This window comes from Neopsephotus bourkii, unplaced genomic scaffold (genome assembly GCF_033783945.1).
Source record: "Neopsephotus bourkii isolate Nb327-2 ecotype Australia unplaced genomic scaffold, CSIRO-AGI_Nbou_v1 NB_860, whole genome shotgun sequence".
In the NCBI taxonomy this organism is placed as follows: Eukaryota; Metazoa; Chordata; class Aves; order Psittaciformes; family Psittacidae; genus Neopsephotus; species Neopsephotus bourkii.
This window is the reverse complement of record NW_026901356.1, coordinates 853,835-870,058: the sequence shown is the minus strand read 5'-3', so window position 1 is coordinate 870,058 and position 16,224 is coordinate 853,835. Positions and strand designations below refer to the sequence as shown.

General features: G+C 35.9%; 1 protein-coding gene across 1 annotated transcript in view; it reads left to right on the top strand.

The window, feature by feature from the left end:
• The window catches only part of KIF18A (kinesin family member 18A), a 30,937-nt gene that overhangs the window by 1,940 nt on the left and 12,773 nt on the right, over positions 1–16,224 (top strand). The window contains exons 3-11 of the mRNA XM_061356571.1: positions 339–443; positions 1,426–1,536; positions 6,567–6,764; positions 7,782–7,958; positions 8,641–8,715; positions 8,996–9,105; positions 13,440–13,602; positions 14,437–14,601; positions 15,657–15,778. Of these exons, the coding sequence (XP_061212555.1) occupies positions 339–443; positions 1,426–1,536; positions 6,567–6,764; positions 7,782–7,958; positions 8,641–8,715; positions 8,996–9,105; positions 13,440–13,602; positions 14,437–14,601; positions 15,657–15,778 (1,226 nt within the window). The remainder of the gene's footprint in view (positions 1–338; positions 444–1,425; positions 1,537–6,566; positions 6,765–7,781; positions 7,959–8,640; positions 8,716–8,995; positions 9,106–13,439; positions 13,603–14,436; positions 14,602–15,656; positions 15,779–16,224) is intronic.

The window sequence follows — 16,224 nt, the reverse complement described above, 5'->3', positions numbered from 1 at the left end:
GAAGTTTAACAGATTTATGTAGGTATTAGGTTTCTGCAGAAGTTGGGGGCGTTTGTAAATTAAAATTTATTTTATTTTTTTTAGTACAGAACAATCTTTTACTAGGAAAGAGTGGCTCCCACTTCAATGGCTAAAAAAAAAAATCATGCCATTTAAATTAATTGAATGTTTCAAGCTCAGTATAGGAGAACTCTTTGGCAAAATTGCTAGAGAATGAATTTGTTATTTTGCCTTAAAGAAGTGTTAAAAAGACTGTGTTGATTTCTGGTTAGTTAAATTTAATCCTTTCAAGTATGGCAGGACAGTTATATTAAAAGATTTTCAATTCCCTTTCAAAGGTCTACAATGAACAGATCCGTGATCTGCTGGTGAACTCGGGACCTCTGGCTGTTTGTGAAGACACCCAGAAAGGGGTGGTAGTTCAAGGGCTAACGCTACATCAGGTATGTAAATAGGTGTTGAAATTCAGGTTGCTTGACAGTGCATTTGAGAAAATGGGTAGGATCCCATTGCTCTGTGGAAGTTGTGTCTAAGTGATTTCCTAGTAGGCTTTTTTCCTAGCCATAATTGCTAATACCTTAGTAACTTGCAAACATACATAATGATTCAAAAGCCTGTTGTGGGGAAAAAAAGTGCTGATATTGAATACAGATAGATAAAAGTATTCATTACTCATTATCAAATGGGTACCACTGGTTGGATGCTTACTTTCAAGATATGGGTTTCTTGCTAAAACACCTTAGCATTTGTTCAATAAATTCATGGCCTTCAGTGCCATGTTCAAGTGATCTACACCCTTGCAACGTCTTAGTGTTGGTTTTGTTTTTAAGTAGCCTTGTTTGAGAAATTTCATGTCAAATTGCCTTTCCAGGCCAATGTAGCAATTCTTTGGCTAAGTCAGTGACAGAACCTGAAAATAACTCTGACAGACCTATTTTCCTGCAACCTTTTAGCGTGTGTTACATGCTATGTAGCTTCCAGCTTTTGTGTACAGGGAATAATGATTCAAGAGGAAATTGTTATTAGGTTGGCTCACTCTGTAAACACAGTCCTTCTCAAAACTTGAGTCTTCTGGAGAAAAAATGAGTATACTGTTTTTTAATGCATTAGTACAATAAAAATTAAGTCAAACATTCTTAAGTAAGGCTTCTTGTAACGATGGAGAACTTTAGCAGATTTGTTTAAAGTCTTCACTAAAAAAAATTTTCTGATTTTTAAAGTGCTTCCTTTTCTCAGTTAAATAGCAGTAAGATACAAATGGTAAAGTGTTTCAAATTCAAAACAGGAAATATTTCCTAGGTTTTAGATAGCCAAAATTTCAAGTGCTTCTGTTTTTCTGAAGGTGAATATTAATGTCTTTTAGATCAGTGTAGAATTTCCTACAGTTGACTAAAAGTGCATTTATCTTGTACTCTACCCATAAAGCCTAAATCGGCAGAGGAAATCCTTCAAATGCTGGATTATGGAAATAACAATAGAACACAGCACCCCACAGATGTAAATGCCTCCTCTTCCCGGTCCCATGCTGTCTTTCAGGTAAGATGAGACAGTAGATGTACAGTGGTCATTACTGTGAGTTGTAGCTTTTAATTAAAGCTGAATGCAGTGGAAGCATTTTGGTCTTTTTTTAAACTAACTGTTGAAACTTAGTGTTAGAGAATAAAGTTTTCCAGTTTCTTGTTCTTCTTGACTTATTCCTTGTAAATATGTAAAGATTTGTAGTGATTTCATTGAATTAGTCTATTCCAGTGTAAATATCTCTAGTTCCAATCATTTGAACTAATGTTGCTTGGAAGAAATAGCTTTTCTGAAAAGCTGTAATCTTGAACTTTGAATATACTTCCATATTGCAGTCTTATAAGCTGAAAGTTGATGGGGTTTTGGTTTTAGTTTTGTTTTTTTTTAATGCTTTCTGGTTAATGAAACCATGAATGCTTATTAGTTTCATTTCATTGCTCAGCATTTTTCTAGGAAAAATATTTTACAGACTGAAGTCATATGTCTGACTATGAACTGAGAATCTCAAGTAGCACTTTCTCATTCCACTTACTTTGGAGAATGTTGATTTTTTTTTTTAATTTTTTTTTTCTTTTTATACTAGAATAATTTCTTACTGCTCCTGTATGTACCAAATTTTAGGACAATTAAAGCAGTATATGTTCTCTGAAAATATCTCCATATGCATACTTGTGTCATCAAAATGAAATGCTGATTTTTTAGTTTCCATCTATAAGAGTTTTAAATCTGTTGCAGAAGTCTGCTAAAACTTAAGACTTCTCCAAAGATAATCACTATCTTATCCTTCTGACTCCTCTTACATGCAACCTGTGATGCTTTCCAAAAATAATATTTAAAAAGCAGTTTTGTTAATTAAAATTCCTTTGTTTCTGTTCCTAGTGCATACTGCAAAGCACATTATCTGAATAATTAAATGTTACCATTCTGGGTTGCAAAATAGTAAAAGAAATTTGTATTCCTTTAATTACAGGTAAACTGTTTCACTGTTAGGCAGTTCTTAACTGTACTTGCAGACTTAGACAGTGCTTAATAATTATAGGCAAAAGTTTGTATTTTGACATAGCTAATTGCACTGCCATCATCTATAAAGTTACTGTGCCAGAGCTCTACTGTCAAGATTAATGAGAAATGGTTAACGACAGGCAGTATATATCTTAAATTGATAGCATGGTAGATACAGCTACTTGCTAGCAAATGTTACACATGCACCAAAAACTGGAGCATAGAAGGTTCCACGTTAACATCAGGAAGAACTTCCTTACTGTGAGAGTGACAGAGCACTGGAACTGCTCAGGGGGGTTGTGGAGTCTCCCACATGGGAGATATTCAAGGCCCGCCTGGACAAGTTCCTGTGTGATGTACTCTAGGTTACTCTGCTCTTGCAGGGGGGTTGGACCAGATGATCTATTGAGGTCCCTTCCAACCCTTGGGATTCTGTGATTCTGTGAAAAAAACTGTACTGACAAAATTATCTATTCTCTTACTACAATTTTGTTTGAATGTTTGACAAAATAAAATGCATGGTACTTATGCTTTTTTTTTTTAATTAACATTTGAAACTATTCCCAGCTTGCAGACATGAAAATTAAACCAAATATGAATGCTTGCAGGTGAAAGGATTATTTTCTTTCTGGCAATATAAGTAAAAATGTAATGAAAAGAAACATCCTCTTGTATTTACATATTGTAGGAACAGCAAATACATAATCTCTGTGTGTGTATATATATATATATATATATATGAATATATTTGGGATGCAGCCTTGTTTGCCATGCACTGAAAGGAAGTTGTTACGCTCAATGGTTTTGTAAATGCTTTTCATTTTATGTTCTAAAATGAGCAAGCTTTTTTTTTTATTTGTGTGCATATTATATACATGCTGTGAACTGGTGTGTTGCATGACAATGTGCTAATAACAATCATTTGGTTATGAAATACTGTTACAGTAAGTATCTGACTTTAAAGAGCAAGAAGGATATGCTTTTGTAGATCATAATATTAAGTCCTGAATGATTTTTCTCTGGTTTCATTGTTGTTGATACTAGAATTTTTGAGATTATTTAAGCTAGTGTGAACACTTGTGTATTTGAGCTTGAGATGAGAGACACAGTTATTCTTGGACTAATCTCTTCACATTCTTTGTTCTTCTGTGCCCCTGTAAGAGTAGTGGCCAGCAAAGTACCCTTAGTGTGTAAAGAGCACTGGCTGTCTTTTAGGCAGTATCCATACACAGCTGCAGTCAGTTAAATGGCATGCTTGACTGAACTTGATTTTATGGACAAATATCTAATGTTTACAACTTGTTCATGAAGCAAAGGACCTTTCAATGTAAAGGACAGGCATTGCCATGTCATGGTTAGAAGCATGTTCTGCTCTGTACTCATCATTCAGTCTCAGTGCACAGCTCATTCACCAAAACTGTCAGATTGATTCTGTTGAAGGATACTGGATTGGCAAAACCTTTCTCTGGTGTGCTTTGCAGTATTCTTAACCCAGTTATTCCTGTTATGAGGTAATCCTGAATGTCCGTTGTGTTCATCTTTTGAGATGGTCTAGCTGTCATTCAAGATATTTAATTGCTTTTGCTTAAGTTGTATTTTCTGTCAAGTGCACAAAGTATTAGTAAAAGTAATGATTAGTTTTGTTAAACAACTGTATTTTGAATGTGTGATTTGTACAAATATCTACTAATATGTTGTGTTCTCAGATAAACAAGTGCAGCCTTCGAATAATGGCACACTTCAGAGGGAATGGGTTTTAAGCCTTTTTCACAAAAGTGACTGTGCTTCAGATCAGGAGAGGATTAAACATTTATCTAGAAAAACGTGTACATAAATGTTTAATAGAAATGCTGCATCTGCATGTGGCACTTGAGAGGAATATTACTTTTGCTAACTAGGTAGGTCCATTGAATGCACTGGAAGCTTAAGAGATGTTAATTAGTGTGTACTCATTGAAGCAAAGTCACAACCATACACTTTTAAAGTGGGTTCTTAAATACTCCATCTACTTGGTGCAATTAGTGGTGGCATCTGTAAGAAGTAATTACAAACTAATTAATTAGTGCTAAAAAAAACCACTTGTGTCAGTTTCTATTTCCACGAATTTGTGACATTTAGCAAAACATGTCTTACCTGCTTATTGTTTATTTTATTGCCTCTTTGCTTTCACAGGTACAAGTTATGAGAAATACCTATTGCTGTCTTGATTACTCTTCATTTTTAAGTTTTCTCTTATTTTCAGAGTTGCTTTTGTTTGTAGAGGTGTGTTCATTTGTTTTATGCTGGAGATGATTTTTGTTGTTCACTTTATTGGAGCAGGATTTTTTCTGGGACTGACTCAAAATAGTAAAAGTCTTGTCCCAGGACATTCTGAGCTGTTTTTTGCCTTACTGTCTTAAGTTTGCCATCTGTCTTAAGTTTGAAACATCTATCTAGGTCAGGCAATTACTGCATTTGAAAGTAAAATCCCAATTGCCACACTGTTTTATTGAAAATGTTTTGCTGACGGACAGAGAAGTAGGAAAGATCCTGCTTTGGGGCATCTCCTGTATCTTTTGAATTTTTATAAAAGATGTGCTGTACAGCATAGTTTGGCTGTCACTCCGCTTTTCCCTACTTCACTAATGGTAGCTACTGCGTCCTGGTAGAATGTTACTTAGCTAGAAATAGCTACTTTACCAAGGTAAGTACTGGGGAGTGGTGCATTTTTGTGTGTGTGTGTATTGTACTAGAAATAGAACCTACATGTACTGCTTGATAGAGAAACATATCTATTTGATATAGGTATTTAGTGGCAAGTTATGATAATTTTATTCCCAATATTTGCAAATTTTTTGGATGTTATGAATTGTGAAGATTTCACTGCTCATGTACAACACTTAAAACTGCAGAACTGATGAAACACTGTCTTTGTCAGTTCCCTTACATGTAAGGCAACTCTTTCCCAATTGAGTCTTAAAGCGCGTTCATGAAACTGTTCGTAACCATTAGCCTTGCAAATGGCAACGCAGTCAATACAAAAGAAGGGGGACTTTCTAGAGAATCCTGAACAAGTAAAAGCCATCTAAGGATAACAGTAATTCTTCTTATTGACTATGTTATCGTGCTTTGCCTACTTGTTCATAAATGTGACGAATATCTTCACTAGCAGAAGGAAGCAAAAGCATTTACTTCATATATGTCCTGTACTATGAAAATTTCAGGAAGGAAGGCATAAGGGGGAACAGCTTTCCAGAAGACCCTGGAGTAACATGTGTGTTCACAGCAGTAAATGAGTATTGTTTCCTTATTGGTGGTAGTTACAGTTAAGTCTAAATCACTGAAGGTCCAGCCTTTTTCCTGGTCTGTCCCTACATAAATGTTTACGTCATCCTCTTAAAGGTGCCTTGAAAAAATTAAGACCTTTTTCAGTTTGAAGTGAAATAGTGTGTTATACATCTTGAGTGCTGAGGAATTGAGGGCTATTTTAGCTGTGAAATTCATTTGAAGCCCTCCAGCCTTTGCCAGTCTGGTAAGACCTGGCCTAGTTGCTTGCTTAATCCTCTGCAGCAAAAGGGAGGAGAGGGAAATAACCTGTTTTACTTAAATGAAGGGGCTGGAGGGGGAAGCAATTACTTGCCACTGGCAGACTGATATCCAACCGTCCTCAAGCAATGGGTACTGTGGAGAAACCCAAAAAGCTAGAGCAAAAGCTAAACACTGGTGCGCTGCCAGCACTGTGGGGGTCACAAATACTAAAGCACTGTACAGGCTGCTATGCTGAAAATTAACCAACTCCAGTGCAGCCACAACCTTCTTCTTTTTCTTTGCTAATAGCTGAAGCTGACAAGTTTTATGGGGTCAGCGTCAGAAACAGATTCACTGTTTCCCATTAGGCCAAACTGCCTATTGGTGTTAGAGGTATACTAAAAGGTTTAACTTGGATTCTGAGAAGGATGCCAATAATTCTGAAAACAGTTATTACACTATGAAATAAAAGTTATTACTTAGAGTAACAAGACTCATTAGTTGTTACTTTTTAAATATGTTCTTTTTTTTTACTGTAGGTTTATCTAAGGCAGCAAGATGAACCAGCCAGTATCAATCAAAATGTTCGTTTTGCCAAAATGACTCTCGTTGACCTGGCAGGATCTGAACGTGCCAGTGTGACAAATGCCAAGGGGGCCCGTTTTAGAGAAGGAACAAATATTAACTGCTCCCTGCTAGCTCTGGGAAGTGTCATTAATGCCTTGGCAGATACAAAGGTATGTGCTTCTTTTCCATGCAGTTCTCACCTCCTAGTGTTCTGAAAATACTTTGAAAAATGGTAAGCTTTCATTGACTTTAGTTCACAGTCCCAATGGGATTGTTCTCAAAAATAGTGTGCAGCCACCTAAGGATAGTGTCAAAGGTAAACGTACCTCCTTTTCTTGACCACGTTTTTCAAAATCAAGCATGTGTAGAGAAGATATCATGACTGAATATATAGCCTTATTAAGACAAGGACTTTTCTGGAAGCTTATGCCCTTTAATCTTAGGTGAGGAAGCTCTTGTAAGAGAAAACACCTATCCAAACTTGGATAGGTGTTGCATGCATCCATACACCCACACTCACAGCCTTTCCCCCCCATTCTATTCACAGTAGTGAATTAGTCTTGTCAATTAGCTCACTAACTCAAGGGAAGGAGTGAGGACAGTTGTGTGGGAGAAGGACAAAACCTCCTGAACTTTAGCCAAGAACAAGTCCATTGCCTTACAGATACACTCTTTTTGTTATCATCATCTTGAAGTGGGAGGCAGAATTTGAAATCTGTACATGGACTAAAAGTGAAATTCTTGATGTTGACTTCCTTGGTGCAGGACTGGGGTAGTAGTGATCTAACTGGGCTACTGCGAGATGAAGATTCTGTATGCATGACTGGAGAAAAAAAAACAAAACAAAAAAAAAAAACCCAAACAAACAACAACCTTCACAAACCCTGCTTTGGGTTGCTTGGAAAGATTGCGTTATCTCCATCCTTTAAAATAGTCAAAACCTGAGCGGTCATAGACCTTGGCAGCTTACAGTAGGTAACCATGCTTTGAGCAGAGGGATTGGGCTAAATGGATCTTGAGAGGTCCTTCCCAACCTCCATTTTTCTGTGAACTCTAAGTGGTTTATGTAGTCTGCCATACCTGTTAGTTGCACACATCACAAAAATAATTATGTATCTGCGCATCAGAAAGAAACCTGGCTAACACAGCTGACTAACCCAGAAACTGCATATCAACTTTCTTTCTAGAGTAAGAAACGGCACATTCCTTATCGAAACAGCAAGCTCACTCGCTTATTGAAAGATTCTCTTGGAGGAAACTGCCAAACAGTAATGATAGCTGCCATTAGTCCATCATCTATGTTCTATGATGATACATATAATACTCTCAAGTATGCAAACAGAGCAAAGAATATCAAGTCTAAGGTGAGTATGTTGGTATTTATTGATCTGTCAAAGTATAACAAAAGAGTATTGAGGGAGTTATTTCTTTTAGAAGATTTTAATTACCTTCATTTCTGCCCTAAAATTTTGTTCACTTAGCTCGTGTTTCTTACACTTGACTTACTCAGGTAAGTGAAAAATGGAGGTACTAGTTCTGGCCTAAAAGCAATATAGCTTCATTAGTGGGATGATGCTACCAGTTTGGAAGTTTGTTTTGTGAGCATCTATTTTAGAAATAATTCTTAGCTGATAGAATTCACACCCAGTTTTAGTATCTTACTATTTTATCAGAGTGTTTCTCCTAATTTTTTCCATGTAATACAGGTTGACTGTACTTTCCACGTGTTGCAAATGTAAAGATAGTTTTTATAAGAAAAGCAGAAGATAGACATAAAATAGTAAAACTAATCTGAACAAGTGCAAAATGTGCATACACATATAAATAATTTTTTATTGTTTTGTTGAGGGAAATGGTCATGGGAGTGCAACAGGTGACTCCAGAAGTTGGGGGTCAGTTTTGTTGTGCAAGTCAGGATTTTATTCACCCCTTTCTTCATAATACAGTACAAGTATAGTTGCATAGTACTTATAGACAATGTATTTATTATGCAAGAAAACATGAAGGACTCTTCTTAAATTCTAACTTGTTCCTTTTCTTTAGCAGTTGAAGAGCAATGTTGTTAGTTTGGACAGTCACATAAGCCAGTATGTTAAAATTTGCAATGAACAAAAGAAAGAGGTATGTTTAAAAAAAAAAAACAACACCCTATTGTTAAAAGTGTAAGAGATTAATTGTTACAACTTTGAATAAAAAACATGAGTATGTATTTATGGGATTAAATCTATATGTCAGTATTGTCCTAATTCTGCCATATAGTCTGCAGAAGCAAGATATTTTGTCCTCTAAGAATATCGCTTACTGACATTTGTGAAGCTTTTCAAGACATAAGCTCAGAACAATAGGTTTTAAAAAAACATAACCATTATATTCCAACTAAAAGGTACCTTTTTTGGTTTAGATCCTAATGTTAAAAGAGAAACTGAGAGAATATGAAGAAAAGCAAGGAAGCATTCCTGGAAATCCTGATGCTGCAGTATTTTCAAACAACCAACAAGTCATGATACAAAGGTAAGTGAATCAGGTAACAATTTTGCTTCAAAATTGGGGTTTGCATAACTTGTAAAGCATTTGTAAAAGTATTCGTAAAACAACTATTTCTAAAAGAAGTTTCCTCATTTTTAGCATTGCTTTACTTGGGCAAGGTGTGGCTTTGCACAATGAATCACTTCTTTACAGAACAGCTTGGTGGTGGATTTAAAACAAAGCAAATAATATATACTTGAAATATCCTGATATTAACCTTCTAGGAAAATTCAGTAAAACACTGCAAGATAACTGTAATCCTCAAGAAACTGACATAACTCACTCTGATATCACAATTGAGATCAGTGATGAAGGGTCTTGTATGAATTAGGTACTTTCTTATGAAGTACTTCCTAGATTGATTTTTTTTTAATTTTTTTTTTAAGCTTATCAATAGCTTTGTTACTGTAATGAAGAAATTTCATGTCAGATTGGGGTATTTTTGTTTTAAGGCTACAGTTATTATTCTGTATTAACGTGCAGATGGAATTCTACCACTAGTAGCACAAAAGATTTTAGAAAAACTGTTTTCATAGGAAGCTCTAGAGCTCTGTAGGGCTAAGAAGTTCTTTCTTACCAGAAAAGCTAACAATTTTGAAGAAAAATGACATTCTTTAATCTTGGTTGTATTAAGTACTGTTTTGCAATGTAGATTTTCAGAATAACAACAAACATAAATTTTATCAATTTCTCATCCTATTTTGAGCCCAAAAATATAGTAAAGAACCCAAAGCAAACAAGCCAAACTGCTGAATAGCCATGCAACTGATCAGTATGTGTGGGCTGAGCCATAACCTAACAACAGAAATGGAATGATCAATGTAGCAAAAGTTGAGTTCTATGTAATACAGAAGTACAATGCATCTAAGAAAGGGGAAAATGAGTTGAACTTAATAGCAACAAAAGCTTCCTGATCTGTCTGTAGAGCAGTCTCAACTTATGGGATAATAAGTCCATCTCACAAGTTTTTTAAAACCAGGCAAAGTCCTTTAATAACAGGAAAAAATCCTTTTTCTGGTAAGAAGCTTATCTTCATGACACAAAAAATGTGCAAATGTCTCACAAGTAAGAGTAACTTACTATAGTTTTAAAGCTATTAATAAAGTGGTCAATCTAGACTTCTAAAATCAATGTAATAGGTTTTGAGGAGAGGCACAGTATTATTTACAAGGCTTCTTATCAATAACTCTAGGAACATGTTACCAAATGGAACTTAATTTGAAATTCCAAAACTATAGTTTAAGTTCCTAATGGTGGTGTTTCTCTTCACGGTCTACTTTAGTTTAAGTAATTGGGCAGACAACACATATAAGCATCAGGAAAGAGCATATGAATGCTAGCTTTCAGCAAAACTACTTAACAGGTCTTTTTTGTGGGTGGGCAGAATGTAGTTTGCATAAATGATAGCTGCTGCTGCCAGATAGTATTTTGGTAATAAGTTTCCTGCTAGGTTTAAGAGAGGCAAGAACTTAAAGCTCTTCTTTCCACAGAGTTTAATTTATGTTTGTGGGTTCCTCACTTTCTATTGCTTTTGTATTTCTTGATCTCTTTTTATTCTTGGTGATGTTCCTGTCTATCTTTTCTGATGTGACAGTCTCTCATGAGTGCACACAAAAAATAACAGATTAAGACATGATAGATGAATCTGTTGCAGAAGTCAATCTATTCCATAAGAAGGTTAGGTTTTTGTGTGAACGTCTTTCTGGATCTGTCTCTGCATATTTCACCACATATTTCTGAGAATTACTCACCTAGGTTTATTCAGTTAACTTCTTATTGGCCATTTGAATGTGGTATTTTTTAACCTGAGAAACTTTGGTAAAAGCCCATTCAAAGCAAAGTTGTATCTGAGCTTCATTTTACTGGCTGTCCAGAGGTTTCAATAAACCTCTCATTCAGGTTTATTTTTATTTAATTTTCAAAAGAAGTGTAGGCTTCCAAGCCGTATTGAGAGTTCTGACAGTTTTCCTGCATATTTTTGCACTGTAAGCCTTTAAGGTTAATTTAATTTCTTGTGATTTGCCCTTTATTTCATTCTGTGTGTGGGAAGAGTCAGTCAAAGGCAAGGTCTCCAAAATGTCTTTTCAAAATTCTGGACACATTCCATGCCAAGATTTCTTGGTCAGAGAATGTTAGGGTGTTAATGTTCTGGAATATCCATACACAGACATGTAAGCTTATCCAAATCCCTCTAGATACAGGCAATAAAGTGGAAGTTTCATTGTGTTCTTCCTCATGAGGATCCTGTCAGGTTCATCCTACTGATGGTATGGGTGATGAGTTGATTTCCCCCATGTTTGTTTACAGGTTTTGAAGATATTCTGCTGTCCTTTCCCTTCCATTTGGGACAGGGTAGAGAGCCTTATTCACAGTCTTAAGTTTCAGTCCAACTACGTATTATTTTTTGCTTTACTTTTACCTGGAAGAGACTTGCTGATTACACCACTTGCTTCTTCAAAACCATAGGTTATTCCTGCTCCCTCTATCTAAAGCATGGTCATACACTGTCTGCCAATCCGTAGTCTTGAGCCTGTTGAGGTAGCAGTGGACACTGGAGCTACCACTGCCAGGTCCGCAAGCTCTTTGAGACTAGGTACCAGAGTTCATAGCCTGGATATGCCTACAGGATCGCTGTCATTTTTAAGTGAAGAGAAGGTAGAGATAAGAATAGAAGTGTGCTTACTTAAGCAATGAACCCAGTTCAAGGCAAGAGCTTTGCAAAGGCTTCTTGATGCTATATTTGGGGGACATCATTGTATGCACACAGAGTTGTTTTACCTGTAATGGTTCCTCACAGTGACTGTACACAGAATCTCCAGCCTTTCTTACATTATGCCCAGGGTTTTACTGTGAAGTAAATTGAGAGAGAGGATTCACCTTCATTCCGTATTGCTATGCTTCCCAGACAGCTGGGAGGAACCATGTTTCTATGGATACTATAGTAGTGCAGACTGTATAGATAGTAACAGTGTAGGGTAAGAACTCTGATATTCTGCAGCTGACTATGTTATACCTTAAAGAAATATTATGTCTAAATTCTGTGTGGGCTGTAGTACATAATTTACCTAGATATGTGGACACTTAAGTAAAACCCTAAAACTGTAGAATTTCTAAAACTGTACATAAGAATTCATTTGTTAATTCTGTTCACTTTTAAAATGACAGTAATAAAACACTAAAATGAAAGACTTGCCATTATTCAGGGTTACACTATGTAATGGAATTGCTACTTCTGAAACAGTGGTAAGAAGTCAATTACATGGCAAGAATGTCTTTTCAACTTGCTCTCTGGCTGCATCTATGTGTTAATTTATAATATTTGTGTGGTATTTAATATTGTTACTGTTTATACTCAACACTGTATAATAACTTCAAATGTTGCATGTCTTTAGAAGGTTTCCATGCTACCAGCTCAGTTTAAACCACTACAGCATGTTAAACTGTTCCTTGATTCTTACGGCAAGTTCTAACATATCAGTAGGATGTTGTGACATGGCTTGTGTACAAAGTTGGTCATTATTGAAATATGCAGTATCTTTTTGGGCTCTTCTGTACTGCATTTTGAGTATTCGGGAGTGAAGTGAGAACGTACCACCACTGAAACTTACATTGCAAAATGGTAATGCTTCCAGGCTTTCTCCTTATTGTAATTCTCATTTACATTGCAGACTAGGAATAAGCAGATTTTAAGGCTACTTAAACATTGGTCTCCTTAGAATAAGTTTTAAGTACCTTCTATCATTAGTTTGTATTTTTCCCACCTATTAGTCTAGTACGTGTTAAAACATGATGCATATTCTGATTTGTCTTCCATTGGTGATTCAAATTCTACAGCAAAACTTCAGAGAAAGAGAGCAATTGAAGACTTCTGGTTTTAATTTTTTGAGAGATAGCAGGTTTTTGAAGGAGACCTTGTGTGTCTATGGCAGCAGTAGTCTGATATGTTTAATAAATTGGTATAAGGAGAGAACACGGGTATTCAGTTTGTTTTGGAGGTAGAGATAAGGCCTGTGTGAATAAGTTAGATATCTTTCCTTTGAATCCCAATGTCGTCTTCATAAATACAACAAGACTTATTTCTAGTGTCCACCTTTCAAAATTTCACATCCCATTTCTAGTTCAAGTACATAAAATCATTGACGTGCTGACGCTTTATTTAGTCCTCACCTAGAACAGGCTTTATACATTTTTCCTCTTAATTTTTGTATGTTTATTTCGTTAACATCAAATTAAAAGTTCCCCTTTCAAAGGAGATGGTCATTTAAAAAAAGTCTTCAATAAGTAATCCATTGTTTATTATTATCTTTTGGTTTTAATAGACACAAAGAAGTCCTTAAAAGTGTGTTTGCCAACCGTGAAGAAATCAGAAAAGAATACCTCAAGTTGGAAATGCAGTTAAAGGAAAATGCACTGAAGACACATTACCAGAAACAATGCCATGAACAAATTCAACTGATGTGCTCTGAAGAAAGAATAGAAAAGGTGAGTTTTCTGTAACGTAATACAAGGTATCATCTTAGTTTTGCTGTACTAATGTATGTTTTTGCTCAAGTAATTATATAATCACTTAAAGCTTAAAGATTAAAATGAGACCAATTGTCACTTCTCTGTGACAAACTGTGTTAGTCTCCTAATTTTTAGAACGTATTGCAAACTACATGTGCTCTGAAAAGGAGTCTCCTTTGCATTGTTAGGACACTGCCTCACTCATTCCACTTACTGGTGATGGTTTTGTGCCTTTTTCCTTGTCAAATTTCGGAGAATCATCAGAATTTTGAAGCTTGAGCATACAGGGTTTTCCTTTTGTGAGATATTTTATCCTTTAGTGAGTTCTATTTAGGACATATTGCTTTAGGAAAACAAAGCAGGTTAAATTCCTTCTTCATATTCATGCTTGAGTAGAAATCATTAGGTTATTTGTATCTAGAAGTGTGCTTGTCCATATGTGCACAAGTAGTTTTTCAGTCTTTCCAACTTAAAATAATTGTGTCCTGGAACAGAAATTGATCAAATCAAAGGTATTATTCTTCAAAGGAATAACCAGATGACACTGCTGTTTGTTATAAGGGTTTCCAGGGAAAGGATGGGGGGGGAGGGGGGGAAGGGAGGAATGAAAACATTTAAAGTAATGTCTGTGAAGAGACTGTGCTACTAACTTTTTATTAAACTGAAAAGAAATGCAGAAAGTTCATTATTCACAGTTAAGTATAACAGTATGGAAAAAATTTATATATATATAAATATATATATAAAAAAATAAATAAAAGTATTTGTGAACATCATTTGAAAGTTTTCACTTTAAATGCTGACTTTTAGGCCACTTGCAAGTGGGACCAAAGGCTTGCAATGCTTAGAACTCATCGTGTGCACATACAGCAGAAGAGAGGGGAGAAGTCTGAATGTTTTGAGGAAAATACCAGTTGGCTGCATCGTGTTGAGAATGAAATGCGTCTATTGGGTCAAGATGGGTGCATTCCAAAGGTAAAATGCCTTTCATTTCAAGTACAGGTTTCATGCATTATAGGCAACATCTGGCTATAGTTAAGAATAGATTTTAATTACTGCCCCCCCATCTCTGTCTCACTTCTGTTCATGGTTTCTGCCATTCTTTCAGTGTGCTTTCAAATTCCAGTGTTAGTTGTTCTGTTCTTTTGTCCTAAAATGTTTCCTTATTTGTGTAAGCGTTCCTTGGTCATGAAAGTAGATGGTGATGTGCAACAATGCATGCTAAAGGGGAGTAAGTATGCTATTGCTTGGCAGTTCAGATAGCTGCCAGTATTGGTGCTGCTCCTGGGCATTCACTTCTTGTCTTGCCTTTACAGTAGCTCCTGGTGCTTGTCAAACCATGTAGCAACCCAGTTCTTAGCCTGGCCAAAAACAACTTTGAGGGTGCTAGGAGAAGAGTGGGAAGGGGAAGAGAAGTGGAAAGTTAAGTTCTCTGCCAAGTTTTAGCAAGTAGAGTCAGCTCAGTTTGGCCTCAGGCAAGCACCAGAGCTGGGAGAAGAGATGAAGGTCTGTACAGGAACAAGAAGACAAGACAGCTGGGGTGTTGTTCCTCTGTGCCTTTCGGTTTCAGCCAGCAAGTGGAGTGGCTTAAATGGTACTGTAATGAGCACTGATCTGACTCATATATTGGAATATATTTCAATACCTGTATTCTTATTGGGATGACTAAAAATGTGTTGATACCTTAAAATAAATTAACTTTAGGATATTTCAAATGAGATACTGGTATCTCAGGAAACTGGCATCTCAGAAAGATGACTAAGTACAATAAGGATTTGTCCCAGATAACGTCACTGAAAAACTCAGATATGGAGCAAGAGCACAGGAAAAGACAAGCATATTGTTGGGCACGCATAGATAATCATAGATGTGTGCCTCTTGGATTCTTAATGCTAATGACAGCACATTCACTGTTGGTCAAATTAGGGTGAATTAATATTACTTTCAGTTTAAATTTTAGTTTCTATCAGTCTGATGTGTAATACTTTGGTTTTGGGTTATTTGGGGTTTTTTTCCTCCTTTTGCCTAAGGAACTCTGTGAAGATCTGCAGCATTGCCATTTAAACCTAGAAGTTAAGGACCTGAAATCCCAGATTGAGCATATGTTATCTCTGGTGTCCCTTCAAGATCAGCATTATAAGGAGACAGAAAAGTAAGTATGGTTTGCGTATCAGGTCTGGTAAGATTTATACGCTGGTATTTGTAACTTCAGAAGACATACCTATAGAACTTAGTTTTACTTGAAAGAAAAACAAAATGTTTATCAAACTTAATGTTAGAACTGTGTTTCAGGTAGGATGGAAAATAATAACTTTTTAAATCTTGGCCTGTATCCACAACTGTTTAACAGAAACTGCAGGTATACTCTACTGCTTCTTATTTCTATTTAATTTTCTTCTTTGCATAGATTTTCCAAATTGTTCAATAGATCCAGGTGTCTTTCTTCTGTGTTGAATAGCAATATTGATTTTTTTAAGTGTTTGTGTTCCTTTTAATTTCTTGCATTGTAGACATTAATAAATTTACCTGTATAAAATATAGTTACTATTGAACTGTAATATAGCTAGTCAGACTTGGGGGGGGTGAAGCTGAATTTGC